The sequence below is a fragment of the Centropristis striata genome, chromosome 18, assembly GCF_030273125.1.
Source record: "Centropristis striata isolate RG_2023a ecotype Rhode Island chromosome 18, C.striata_1.0, whole genome shotgun sequence".
Taxonomy (NCBI): Eukaryota; Metazoa; Chordata; class Actinopteri; order Perciformes; family Serranidae; genus Centropristis; species Centropristis striata.
In genome coordinates this window covers 20,382,573-20,397,982 of record NC_081534.1, presented here as the reverse complement: position 1 = coordinate 20,397,982, position 15,410 = coordinate 20,382,573, and the positions used below count along the sequence as shown (strand labels likewise).

The following is a 15,410-nucleotide window of genomic DNA, read 5'->3' as shown; positions in this document are numbered from 1 at the left end:
GGAGGAATTTTGAGTTTGCGAATGAAGATGTTCTGCTCACTTTTAAATTTAGACTGCTGCTTAATCTCTACAATGAGCTTGTGAGGGTGGTGGTGGTTATTCAAGTGGCTTTTTGTGTAGCTTTACAAGGTTAACGACAGTGTATGTGTTCCCAGAGTCAGCCTCAGTGCACTGAACAGCGACCAACGCTGAGTGCAGAGCTCAGAAACAAATCCTTTGAAATGGATTGTAGCTCATTAGTCAGTGAATTATTCACAGTGTTTCTAGTGTTGTTTCAAATATAATATTTAATACTTTGAGCACAACATACACGCTTCGATTCACCTCCATTACACTGAGGCAGAAGTGTCAGAGAAACCTAGACAAATAAAACCAATCATCTGCATGGCAGGGCAACCGTGTGTCTGTGTGTGTGTGTGTGTGTGTGTGTGTGTGTGTGACTGATCCAATCAAATCATTTTTATAATATCTTATTTGAATGTATTTTTTACACTCTAATCATCAATATTTATTGCTAAGTGTCAGAAGTAAACCATTCTCCATTTCACTACACATATTTAATGTACATCTAAAATAATGTATTATAAATTGCACCGTTTGCACCGTTGGAAAAAATCTCCATGGAGACTCTTGAGGCAAAAAGTATTTGCTAGGACCCTAAATATCTCCTGTTCTTCCTCCATCTGGATTTGGTAAGGTATCCATTTATTTATTCCTAGCTTACATGGCCCCAGGTTTATTGCACAGTAGTCTAATATATTAATATGCAACATATAAGCACAATATCTACAAACTATACGTACCAGAAAGGAATGATCACAAACTACTTTCCACACAGTGACATTAGGGCTTTAGGGGGCACCTGGTCATCCAGTACCTATGGGCAGCTCTTTGCCTGGCTGAAAAAATATAGTACACATTCACTTTGTTTCAATTTGAACTCTGTGGTGCAAGACACTGCAAACAGAAATAAGAGCTAAAGCTTTTGTCTACAATAAACAGAACTGTGACACTGTAAACTGACTCAAGGCTGGTTGTCAGGCACGGCCACTCTTTACAGCCCGCTGGCCTTTCTATTGCCAGCTGCATTGCATAACATGCTGTCGACTTGTCTGTGAAGCATTTGACTGGCAGGCACGTTCAAAATCATAGCAGTTCTGGGGATAACCATTGTATGGAGGAGCAATGCATGAATGCACAGCAGGCGTATTTCACCCTTGCGAAAGCCCTCAGCGGAGGCTTTGACAGGAAGTGGAGTCCCTGAGTGGAAAGAATAGACACAGGTGACGCACTAGAAGGAGGATAATTAACACAGAGCATGCATGGAGGCATCACATCAACACACTGGGCTCCCAGACGTGACACCTTACATATCAAATCATGTATTTACATGCACACAGCATTACATATGCTATTATAGCCCTCCTTACATTTAGTCTCTGAATATTATCTGAGAACTCACCATAAGTAAAGATTTAAGGGAATGTGAATACAAGTCTTGTGTCCTACTGTGATACACATATTAGTGCCCCATGCTAAAGTTGAATCGCAAATATGGATCATAAACAGGATCAAGTAACTGCCTCAGTATACCAGATGTTCAGAGCGAGTTTGTCCACTGCTTTATGTATCCAGAATAAAGATATGTTGACATTTATGTACACATGTCCAGTGTTGTATGGAAGATCCACTGAGGACACACATTTATCTTACATAGTGATTCTTTGTGCTGACCATAAGAATGATTTTTAGTTCTATAGTTCACCTGTACAGGCAACACTTCATTCTAACGAGCTTTAACCCTCTATGGTACGGTGTTGGCCTCAGGCAACATACCCATTTTTGGCCTGTCAAATTTCTACAATGTATTTTTGAGTGATGCCATACTTTAAAAAATAGGGAAGAGTATAGAGAACCACTAGCGATGCTTTAATTTGCCATTTTGCGCCATAAAAAATCACTGAAAACATCAAACATATTTCCTGGCCCTTTTTCCACCTGGAAAAAAATATGTTCCTACTAATAGGTGATTAAACCTTCATTTTCGATAGTTTCATATCATTTATTTTCTAATTAAATAATGGAAAATTGTTAAAATGCAATTGTTGCCCTGAGGCAACAACGTACCATTATCGAAAATTGCGATGTTGCTTTGAGGCAGCAATGAACCATTATGTAATCAGCATAGCAGCATGAGATGTTGGTAGTGTGTGTTTACATATTTATATAATGTTCAAAAGCGTACTTTTCATCATAATTTTGCTGTTATCTTTACAGTTTAACAAAGATATATTTGATGTTGGTTGCAGTAAAGTAAAGTTCAGGGTATTACTATACTCTGTAGGCCATAGTCTACTGTTATAGTGAACTTTGCATGTCTTAATGGCTTATAATTTCTACACATGGCAACAGGCAACAAACCCCAAAAACTTCCACAAAAAGACAAAAAAACACTCCAAACATTTTTTTCCTAACTGGCATCATAATGCGTACCATAGAGGTTAACAGAAGCTACACAGTCTCTTTAACACCATGAAGTGGTGGTGAAAAACATTCTATTACGTACATTATGTCTCATTTCTTTTTTCATATATCATGATACAGTAGTTTACAAAAACAGATAAAGAAGACACTTGGTCATGTGACAGTGAGTAAAGCACAGGTCTAGATAATAGAACAAATTATGGCTGAATTCCATTTCGCTACCTCAGTTTCAGGGTCGTGGACTCATCATCATATAGAACTGAGCCATTGTTAATGACATTAGGAACACCTGATTGATAAAATAAGCATATGGCAATTTCTGTGTTTGATTAATCCAGTGAATTATATACCTGGAAGTCTCAGTTTGCAGATAAGAAACACTATTTCTAGGTTTTTTCTCACTAGTGTCTAGTAGTTTCACTGCAAAACAGGAACCTGTCACTACATTTTCAGAGGGCAGAAAAAAACACATTACATAATTCCAATGTGATCTTCAAAATGTTAGATCTCCCAGGCCCAGGTCCTCTGTGTGCAGTTACTGTTATTAACACATAGTCTCAGCCATTCATGGCAATAGGAGAGCTCCAACACTGTACAGCTGGCTTTAATGAGTGCTCCTGCACTGTAAATCCTGTGTTGTTGAGATACAGGTGAATTTATTTCTAGTAATTGTGCTGTGGGCCTTGAGTGTTCCTGTGCTGTAAATCCTGTTGAGATGTAGGTGAATGTAAATACAGGTACATCTAAAAAAAAAAAAACATTGAATATCATGAAAAAGTTCTATATGTTTTGTCAATTATTTCAGAAAGCGAAAGTAATATAATATATAGATTCATTACGCATAGAGTGAAATATTTCAAGCCTGTTTTTCTTGTAATTTTGATGATTCTGGCTTAGAATAATGAAAACCCAAAACTCAGTGTCTCAGAAAATTAGAATATTGTGAAAAAGTTTAATATTGGAGTCTGCAGTCAGTGGTGATTTGGGCCATGTCCTCTGCTGGTGTTGGTCCACTGTGTTTTCTGAAGTCCAGTTTTTTAAATTGAGCTTATGTCATATATTCTGATACACTGAGTTTTGTGTTTCTATTATCTGTAAGCCATAATCATCAAAATTACAAGAAATATAGGCTTGAAATATTTCACTCTATGTGTAATGAATCTAATGTACGAGTTTCACTTTCTGAAACAATTGACAAAAAATATTGAACTTTTTCACGATATTCTAATTTTCTGAGATGTACCTGTATGTCAACCCCAATTCTAAAAGTTTGGGCATTGTCTTAAAACACAAATAAAGCAGAATGCCAATCCTTTGTCACATATATTCAATTGAAAACTGTACAAACATAATATATTTCACGTTAAAACTGATACCTTCTTTGGTGCACTTGGTCACATCAATAATATATTGACATTTAAAGAGGTTATTTCACTAAACAAAAGACACAAAAAGGACTGAAGAGTGAATCATGCCCAGCATAGAAAATATCTGACATCCTAACAGAGGCTTAAACTACTGGTATTGTTGGTATATTAATCTAATCTTTTATCAGGTCTTTAATCTCTTAAAAGTTTCTATACGACATCAGGGGTTTCAGGTTTTACAAATTACAACATATTCATAGGATTCAGCCAAATGCCCAAATGACATGTATTTAGTACAGATAACGGGGCTTTCACTGTAAAATATGTCTGTAGATTTTAAGGTGAAATACTGCTAAACCATGACAGTAAAAGACTGTAAAATGATAAATGGGTTAATTCAGTTTCAGTAACAATGAAACACCGTATATATCAGCCGAAACAGTATTTTTTTCATAAAAAAAAAACAAATACTTTATTCCATTGTAAAATACACTGGCATCGTGTTTGTAACAAAAATATACTGTTATATCACTGTAACTTTTGCATTTATCTTTTGTAAAAAATACTTTTTCTAACTGTTAAATGTACTAAACACTGTATCTCTAACAAAAATATACTGTTATATTTAATGGTAAAATATTTAATTATGCTGCATTTGTAAAGTATTTTCTTGTCAATTAAATGGCAAAACAGCATTTCTTTTGATGGAAAAACTTTTTATTTATACGGTAAAAAATAGAATAAATTGGCAATCTTAAACGTGAAATCAACAGTGCCAATATCTTTTTACTGTAATATTATTATTATTAAAAAAAGTTGTACCATATTAATTACGGTAAAGTTCTGGCAACCAAAGCTGCCGTTTTTTTTCAGTAAAAACAAAGTAAAACATCTTTGTGGGTTTGGCTTAAACTAGAGGTCCCGCCCATTCCGAGTTCAGATACGGGTCATTAGTTCAGCTGAACAGATATACATAATGGTGTACTCACTCATCCTTACTTATTCAAAATCAGATTGGAAATTGATACATCACAGCATAGCAAAGCTCCAGCTGTACCACATGACCTGGTGTTGTGTGGTTTACTTCACATGTCTCGAGACAATTTCCAATCACAGAGTTCCATATTGAGCCTCTTTGTAAATTAATTTATCCGACAATAAGCATAGTAAATGACAGGAAAATTGTGTCATTCAGAAAAAAACAACAACCAAGAGAACAAAGGAGAGTTTGTATTGAGAGATATAAACTAGTGGAACAGCACTGCCCTACAAAGTCTAACTGCAGTAACTACGTTTTATGTCAAAATTGAGTAACTAAAAATGAACTCCTTGATGTCTGTTTTATCTTGTGACAAAGTTTTAGATTTCAATTTTACTTTTTTTCAGAGAAATGATGATGTAAAAATTGCAGCAACTACAAAGTCCAACTCAAAACAAAACTTTTTTTAAAAACCTTTTTTAAAAACTTTTTTTAAACTTTTTTTTTAATTTTTCAGGTCAGGTTCATGCGCAGCCCTGCTGTTTACTGCACATGCGCTGCAAAGCCGCGCATGCGCAGTACACTGAAAAGCCGCACATGCGCAGTAAACAGCGGGGCCGCGCATGCGCAGTACTCGACCTGAAAAATAAAAAAAGTTTTAAAAAAAGTTAAAAAAAAATAAAAATTTAATTTTAATTTAATTTAATTTATTTATTTTTTTTTAAGTTTAAAAAAAAGGGGGAAAAAAAGTAAAAAAAAAAAGTAAAGAAGTAAAACGGACAGTGGTGGAAGAAGTATTCAGAGCCTTTACTTCAGTAAATGTAGAGGAGTAAAAAGTACAATACTACTAAAATGTAGTGGAGTAGAAGTATAAAGTTATATAAAATGTACATAAAAGTACCTCAAAATTGTACTTTAAGTCCAGTACTTGAGTAAATGTACATAGTTACTTTCCACCATTGCTACCTGCCTCTTCTAACTTATACATATCAGTTAAGGGTCCTCCTTCAGACACTGTATGAGGATTAAAGGGATAGTTTGTGCATTATTATACAAAACTTGGTACAATTATTGTCAATGCCCTCCTGAGGATAACCCTTTAAGGTTTTATTGATCGGCCCCTAGGTGGCACTGTGGTGGCAGTCTAATTTCATATTTGGTACCGTGGCCACACTATAACACTTAAGGCAATGACATTCATAGGGCTGGTATAGACAGGCCCCCTGTAACGCAGTCCCTATTGTATTCGAAATACAATAGGGACCTCGCAGGTCATTGCCTGCTCGGGCCCTAATTATATTAAGACTAAAATATAACATTACTTTATATTAAATCTAAAATACAGAAATATTTGAATAGACTTGTTATATAATTGTTTTAAATACACTTATAACAAATTCCATTGGAAAATGTTTTACTGAAAACAAATTATAAAAGCTGAAAGACAACAACATTGTAGTTATTGCACTCTATTTTGCATTACTATTAGAACCTTTTACTGCAATGCAAAAGCAGGGTGCAGTAACTACATTTTTGGGCTCAAAGGTCAAATAAATTGTCATGATTTTTTAGCATAAATATTACATCATCAATACATGTAGAAATAAGTGTCATATCACTTACCTACCGATAACCAATTTGGCTGGCCAGTTTAAAAAACTTTAAAGCAGTTTTTCCTCAGTTTTACCCTTTGCGTAGTTACTGCAGTTAGGCTTTGCCGCAGCTGGACCTTCTATTGTCTTCTTTGTCACCAGAACTTACCAATGACCTTCACAAAGGATGCTTTATTTATCCACAACAGATATGCAAACAAAAAAAATGCTTAAAACAGTTTACCAAGGTAAGAAATGTCTATTTCTTTATTACATTCAACAGTACAGTACACTGAAATTGCACATTTTCACCAGATATAGCAGCATTCTGACTGGCAAATGGACTAATCAATAGGCACATCCAAAACATTTAAATAGAAATACACACGTCCAAATGTGTCGTGGCCACTTTCTGACCATATTCAAATTCCATTTAAGCTATTAATTTACATGCCTCATAAAATAAATTCTATGCAGCTTAAACACACTGTCCTTTCCCCATGACTCATGATCCCAGTGGCAAGAAAAAGGTATAGTCAAGTGGAACCCAGCAGCGCCCGTCTTCATCGTACAACATTAAAGGAAAACTTCATCAGTTTATACTCTCACACAGTATGTGCCATTCAGTGCATTCCATGAGTTATAAAAGTGTTTTCATTTACTTTTACAGTTTCCTTCAGTCAACTACTTCACTTAGAAGGTTTCTTTTATTACACAGAAGGACATTGCATCACCTTCAAATGAGTTTCTGATGTGTAGGTGGAGTTATAGTGATAGCACAGAACATCATCCAAGGTTCTTTCTTCAGCTGGAAACGTCTGCACTGCATTCTGGTCTATCTATAAAGCTGACTATCCAATTGAAATATGTTTTGTACCAAAAAAAAAAAAAGGTTTTCAAACCTGTTAAAGATCAGTTTAGTATTCTTGTTGACTTTGATCAGACAGTTATGACTACCATAATAATTTTGCCAATTTTAACTGTATTAAGGTAAAAATCTTACACACATCTATGAAAAGATTTTTCCAGTGAGATTCTTTATCTACAATAACTAAATCAAAGAGAAATGTACCTGTTGTTTGGTCAGACTGAGACAAAACAGCCAACACAGCTGTCTTTCAGCTGGTACTTCTGGATATATAATGAACTGAATGAACTAATCTCCACACACGCAAAGGCAACTGGACTTTCAGGGTAGTTACAAGTTCAAATTTTGTATCTGGATTCAAGTTTTAGAAATATCAGCTACAATCGACTGTATGAGGAGCAATTTGAAATGACCTTGTGACAAATATAATGTAGAAAATACTACTGCAAATCATATCAGTACAGCAACTATATTTTTCCTCTTTCAAAATGGGAATCTGGTTCTTCCACACGGCAAGTCCAGTTGCCTTGACCAATCTGATGTTCCATGATCTACTGAGAGTCTTCATACACACCCTGATTGTTGTCAAACCTCAGAGAAAAACTGACACCAACATTAGCACTGCATCAAACACTGCAGGGGCTGCAGCAAGGAAATGCAACATAATTTGAATATCATCAGAATATTTTCTAATCAGACAGATAATTTAAAAATCTATGCTGTAATTTATAAGGCAAAGCTCTTGTAAAGCTGTTTATATTTTCTGTTTAACATTTGCTAAGTTTGGCTTCTTTTTTCATGTAAAAAAGAGTTTTGAAGAAAATTCTGTTATATTCCTTAAGGATGGTATCAGGGACGAACTACCCAGGTTACATTTCAGAAAAGTTCAAACAATACCAAGCCCTGTTCCAGTTTTAAAAATCAAATGATATTCACCATGGTGCACAGGTCATTTGGTATCTAATTAGTCCTAAAACTCACAAAAGACAAAAAGTGGATTTCCTTGATGGTCTTATGTTTTCTCACTAGTACTTGCAACAGATCAGCCCCTTGCTGTTTTTAATGCAGTGCTATTTTCATTCTGATCACATGTCAAGAGAAGTATATCACCAAACAACAAAACAGGCTCAGAACTGCAAGATACATTGTGTAAAAATCCGTTTTTAACAGTGTTTGAGGGTGGATTTATCCTTCATACCACAGAGCGATGCTCTCCGCACACGTAAACTGCACTCGGTTGTATGCGTCTCTTGGTGTTGCCTGGCAGCTGAGGAAGAAACTTGAAGTACTTGGGCATCAGATCAAGGCAGGCGTCGCGGAACTTTTTGATCCGCCAGTAGTAAATGAGAGGGTTGAGGGCTGACTTGAGGTAGCACAACCACAGGACCCATGTGCTAATTTGAAAAAAGCTGTCTTTGTGGTAGAAGCTATCACTAAAGGTAGCAACCAGACTGTAGGCAGTGAAGGGTGCCCAGCACACTGTAAACACAGAGAAGAGGATGAGGATGGTGGTGAAGGCACGGGTCTTGAAGCTCATGTCTATGTTCATTTGGAAAGGCCTCTGGAGGCTCAGCAGACCCAGTTTGCTGGCCTGGCTCAGACAGATGCTGTCTGGGTGGCTGTGGATGCGGATGGCATTGTGGCGGATGGTGTTCAGGATCCCCATAAATGTGTACAGCATGACCATGAAAGGTAGGAAGAAGAAGACTAGCATTAATACCAGTACATAGGTGTGGTAACCAGGCTCAACGCTGTAGCCGAATACACACTGAGGGGCCCTGGGAGGAATCTGTAGGGAAGGGGAACTGATAGCCAAGGGGAAAGAGAAAATAAAAGAGAGTCCCCATGTGACCACTATGAGCAGCTTAGCTCTCTGTGGGCTAAGCTTATCTTGCTTCTGGACAATAATAAGAAAACGGTCTATGCTTATTATAAGCAGAATAGCCACACCCTCCATCACAAAAAACCAAAAGAGCATGGCTGAAACTCGACAAAAAACGTCTCCAAAAATCCACTTGGTGGTCACAACGGTCACCAGAGCGAAGGGCATGTTCAGGATGGCCAGCATCATGTCTGCAAACGCCAGGCTCGCCAAAAGGATGTTAATGGCTGAACGCATGGCAGATCTCTGGTACACCATCAAGCACACCACCATGTTTCCCAACAGAGCCACAAGCAGGATGGCGGCCATGACAAAGCAGAAGAAGATCTGCAGAGGTAGGCCGACGCCTTGCAGGCTCTCAGGGGACTCCGGGGTTGGTGTGGCTGGATCCTGGGGTGACCGGGAGCCCATGGAGATGTTCTCCATCGTTAGCCTCTCTGAAAGGTTCAACAGCCCCTTAACGAGGCAGCAGAGACTGGCGTTAATGTCCCCTGCCTCTGGAAGGGGAACAGTAGTGGAGTGAACCATTCTTCTCCAGGGTGAACAGGCATCCTTGCTGGTGAGCTCACACTAAACATGATGCCATAGGTGCGTATATTCCCAGATCAGCGAAATATGGCGGCGTCTTCATGGCTACGATACCCTAGGATGTACACAAAAAGGTAGTCAATGCCAACGAAATCAGAAAATGCCAACATCATTCCCATCAGAATTCCCCCTGGAGTTGTAATAACATTGTCAGTGAGCCTGTAATCATTTCAGGGTTATTGGCCTGCATCTCCACATTCACACTGCCATCTTTCTCAAACACACAGAGTCTACCACAGGGGTGTCAAACTGACAGTTCAGGTGACTAAATGAGATGAGTGAGGTGTCCTCCTGCTTGGTGGGAACAAAAACCTGCAGCATCCTTGGCCCTTTCATGGATTAGCTCGACCCCTGCTCTACCAGAAAGAGACACGTTATTAGTATTGACAGTAAAGCAGTGTCTTTGAATTTGCTTTGCATCTTTATCCATTGATTATATATGCAGATTACTTTCCTTCAACAGAATTTGTTCCATTTCCAATTTTGTATGTGTCAAAGCATGATGGATTCCATTACAATGTCATGATTAAAGATTAAGTAAACCATGGAACTTGGACAAAGTCTGCCCTTCATTTTTGAAGGTTTCGAAGTACATGCCACAGAAAAGAAAAAAGAAACTAATAGGGTCTGTAATTAGTTTGTAGTCTGAACCATGATGGTAGCACATTTACCATTTCACTCCTTCCATTCTTAAATTTCATAGTAAAAGCCCTGCATCTTACTGAGAGGGAACCGAAATTTACTCAAAGCATTTCACTAAGAGGCAACTCAACAACATAGCCTAGAGTATTAAGTTTTATTCACATCACCTATAGTCATGTCCATTAATGTTATGTCACTTCATTGTAATGAAATAGCAACAAGTAACATTAGCCAATGCTGCCATGCAAACTTATTATTAAACTATTAGATTCAACTAATGGCTGATGTTATGTGGCCAATTCAGTCATGGAATGGCCCAACGCTATTATCTGTATGTATATCATACTGCATCTATCTATCAAGAAGATTTTTCAAAAATCATCATTATTTACGTAGGACGTGTTGCGGATCAGACGCCTTTTATGGGAGCTCCGCCCCATTGTGTGATAGGCCTACACCTGCTCAGTAACCCAATTCACTCTGGATTTCCACGCCTGACTCATCTCACCTGTAAGTCTATTTAGCCTACCCATTTTTCAGAGTTTTAAAGTGCGCTACAAGGTTTGATTTTCCAATAACATTTGAATAGTTTCCTGCAAATATCAATGTTCAATGTGTATGTGCTGGATGGTGTGCGAACCTTATGAAAAGTAAGTGTTTTATGGAGTTGCAGACGTTGTTGTGGTCTGCATGTAATGTGCAAATTCTGTTATTCGCCATTAGCATGCTAAGCAGAGATTTAGCTTTATTCACTTCTTATGTTGCATCTCCCACTATACGAATACATACTTCCTACGGGCACTGCACTAGTATAGCTAAACACAAAGTAAAAAGATAAATACATAAAAAAAATACTCTAGGCCTCAAGCACTTGAGTACTGGTGTAGGGTGAATGAGTTAAAGCAAGTTAATCTACAATTTGACATTAATTTGCATGCTACACATATTCAAAGGGATTAAAGTAAGATTAAAACTCCCTACATAAATCAACAAAGGAATATCTTAACTCTGTTTGTGTACAGACTCAACATGTTAATAAATGATGTGTTGGAAGTTTTACTTTTTAACTTTGGTTAGAGCCAGACAGTTTCTTCCATCTCTGTTCAGTGCCTTATGCTAAACTAGGCTAACAATGTCCTGACAACAGCTCAGTACTTAATGTACTGTACCTATATATCATTTCAATTCAGCAAAAAAATTAAATAGTGTCATTCCCAAAATTATGAAATATAATATACAGGGAAATGCAACTGGAAAACATTTGCCTAAAAATAAATAAAACATATCCTCTGTTTGCCTGAAATAAGATAAGAAAGCCTGTTAAAGTGCTTTCCTTAACTGTTGCCAGTAACCAACAGCCAGAATTCAACTGGGGACAAGTCAAATACTGCAATAAAAACCCTTATCACTTGTATAAACACTGGACACTGTTATTTCAGACTGCCTGGGATCATTTACAATGGCTTACAGCAAATGCCAAATAATAAATGTGCTGTGGAAAAGAGCCCATTTGTCAGTCCTTAAGATGATTCAGTCTATTATAAATGTAAAATTAAAGTTTTCATTGATTTGTAGTCATGTGTGGGTGTAAAAATCAAGGTTATTTTTATAAGAACAGTGCAAGTCAGCCTTTTTGTAGCCATGTTAAAACACAGGCTGGATGCTGCTTTGATGCCTGGATATGTAGCCATTTAACAGACAGCGTTATCTCATGTCACCAAGACAGTCAAGAGAGAAAAGGCTGTAGTAAGGAGATAAACAGTCTGGCAGCAGAGAAGCTGGGAAGTCTTTGCTTTATTCATATGATGATGACAGGCATATTATCTGCTGCAATTACCCACTGCTTCATCACAATGAGGACATGGTAAAGAGGGCAAATAAGAAACTGGTTTCATCTTGGTCTACTTCCTGCTTCATTCACCTCACATCCATAAACAGACAGTTTTCTAAAGGACGTGTGCCTTGTGGATCATGATACTTGTGCTGCAGTCTACCTCTTCAGAAGAGGTAACACCACATCTATTTCCCTTCCTTTAGGGTTGGAGTGACCTAAATGTTAAAATAGCCACTCCAGCCTGCAAGCAATCAAGTAAACCTACAGTAAGAAAGGATGATCGGGTACTTGGTTTTCTGAAAGACTGGGAATTGTTCAAATAATAATAATAAAGCAATGGGGATTCAGGAGACAAAACGAGCAGTGGAAACCTGCCCAGTAAATACATGATAGTACGATTTACTATTTATGGTAATTACAACCTGTCAGAGTGTATCATGGATTTCAGATGGCATTGTTAAACCTGGATAATGTGTCTGTGAAAGTAATGTCCGTCTGTCTCACAAAAATGTAGAGTCAATGGAGGTAAATGGCTACAGCAGACTCATAATATAGAGTCTGTAGGATGCATTAGTCTGACACAATATGTAAGCAAAGAAAGGCCATAATAAATGCAATTTCAAAAACAAGTGAATACCCACAAAACAGGCTGCAATGTAATACTGCGGGGTGATTAAGCTATATATAGATCAGTCATGACCCGGTTGATATTTTGCACTGACAACTGGCTGGTTGAGTTACTGTATTTGCTGCTATTCTGCCATGCTACAATATTGTTAGCTAGTAACGTTACCTCCACCCTGACTAGCAGGTGGTGGGCAGACATTGATGGTGCACATCACTGGATCAAATTTAAAGACTATTGTTCCCATTTGTCACAAAAACAGGGGAAAATAGGGTCTAGATTGAAAAGTACCTAAGTTCTCCTTTAAAGTAATGATAGCTTTTCAGTCTAGGGAGGCAGTGAAGGTACCAGGAATAATGGCATGATGTTAAATCTACAATCTAGTTGAAGGTAGGCCTTGTATTGGAATTTATTTAATCATGCTGGGTATTAAATCATCCATCCATCCATTTTCATCTGCTTATCCGGGGCCAGGTTGCAGGTGACAGCCATAACTAAATACTGAACAGTTATTCATTTAAAGTGCTGAAATATTTGAATTTTTGATCTTGAATTTTGCTACATTTAATTTAATAAATGCAATGTAACCGGATTTAACCACCTCACCCCAACAGAAGTGCTTTGATCATCTCCAACTTCAACATTTAGTGTTTAGTAGTGAATTAATTCCACAGTTCTTTTTAATAGCTGTGCAGGAAATGTTTTCATTTGTATTGCCAAACCCAGATTTTGTTCAGTCTCTGTATTAAGTTTGGTATACATTGTTTTACATATAGAACATATGAATCAGGGCAGTATACTGACTATAACAAATTCTAATATGCTAGTAAGTGGCCATACAGATTATGGTGTAAAGAGAAGAGGTTCATATTGTATTATATATATTACATTTGAGTATTTGTGAAATGAACTCCTATGTGTCTGAAAATGTAGTTCAATGTAATGAACATCGAAGTCAAATAAAAAAACATCTCAATCACACCAGGCTTTCACTTCATCAACCTCCAATAAAAGCGGTGGAGGCCAACCCCAGCAGCTCACTGCTCGCCGTTTACTTTGACAGTAACATCGTAGGTTATTCTGAAATACAGGCTCAACTGCTCCATTGTTTTGACACCAAAATGGTTGAGACGACAAACAGTGATTCATGGAGTCCATGGAGAGTTACATCTCTGAGGAGGACGAGAGCAGTGGGTGTTTGGAAGAGAGAGGCTGCATTTACATCTTCATATCAGGATTTAGCGAATATCTGTGGGGATAATATTTTCATTGTGCTGTTGGCAAAGCCTGCATGGGTTTAAACCAGGGATGGGCAACTGGAGGCCCAGGGGGCCACATACGGCCTGCACCCTCACTTGAAATGGCCCTCAGTACAACTACATGCATTTGAGCATGAAATCAGTGCAGTGTAAAAATGCACAAAATTATTGCAATTAATGTTGGCCTGTTGTTTTTGCACTGAAAAAAAAGAAATCACAGTAAGTGGTTATTTTTTATTTGCTTCAAACCTTTTGTATTCCTATTTATACTGTTATGCATGCATTTGAGCATGAAATATGTTAAGTTACTGCACTGTAAACATATTTAAAATTGCAGTTTCATCATATCTGGTTAAGTGCACGGTCCTATATGTGGCCCTGAGGTAGTGTCGATGAAAAATTGTGGCCCCCTCCAGCATTTAAGTTGCCCATCCCTGGTTTAAACGGTTTCCATTGACATTACCTGCTTCCTTCTCCCATGTTGAAGCTCAGGAGCTACAGCTCAGCCCTCCAAATGGTGCATCTCGCCGCCCAAAAAGCTTTCTCCTCCTCGTTGTAGTCAAGGCGTGAAAGAGGTTTTTTTTACGAAACTAGCAGGCCAACGATGCTTCTTCAAATGTAACGTTAAGTCCCGAAGCTGTATAAATCTAAACAGCAGCGCGATCGCCGGTGGAGCCACTACATACACAGCTGAAGTCGGAGATAAAGTAAATTCCGCATTTGGTTGGTGTCGCTTTGTTTCCACGGGAGCACGAGAGACCCCGCACTGATTATCCACGTTTGTATAGAGCGAAATTTGTCAAGCTTCTTTTTCATCCTTCTCTTCACACAGATGTGAGATGTAAGCTGCCCCTCCTCCAGGACCGAATGTATCAGGCCATGTACTGTATGTATGTTGCCCAAATGATCACCACACTGTTACCAACTACACCCGCCGTCGGCTACCTGCGACAAGGCGTACAGCATAAACAAACACCACTTCCTCTGTAGACTTTCAAAATAAGAAAGAGTACGCCCGTCCAAGGAAAGAGCTTTGAGGTGTGAGATTGCACTTCAGATACACAACCGAGAAATTTCTGCCACTACAAAATGGACATTTTAAAAGAAATATAATATACAACCTGTTAGAAATAATATGTTTTCTGTCTCTGGATTCTATCTCTGTGCATGGGGATCACCATCTGATTGACTGGGTCACTATCTATGCATGTGTAATTCACTAACTGTGTGTGTGCCCTCTCTCTATGCTTTTATAGATTAATCATGTAAGATGCTTTTGATACAATGATC

The 15,410-nt window shown here is 37.9% G+C and overlaps 1 protein-coding gene across 1 annotated transcript; it reads right to left on the bottom strand.

Moving 5' to 3' along the window:
* Window positions 1-6,688: 6,688 nt before the first annotated feature.
* Window positions 6,689-14,969, bottom strand: gpr63 (G protein-coupled receptor 63). The gene is made up of 2 exons (XM_059357045.1): window positions 14,584-14,969; window positions 6,689-9,815 (listed from the first exon to the last, which is right to left on the bottom strand). Exon 2 carries the CDS (start codon window positions 9,698-9,700, stop codon window positions 8,483-8,485), a length of 1,218 nt encoding a protein of 405 aa, XP_059213028.1. The 5' UTR covers window positions 9,701-9,815; window positions 14,584-14,969; the 3' UTR covers window positions 6,689-8,482.
* Between the last annotated feature and the right edge of the window lie 441 nt (window positions 14,970-15,410).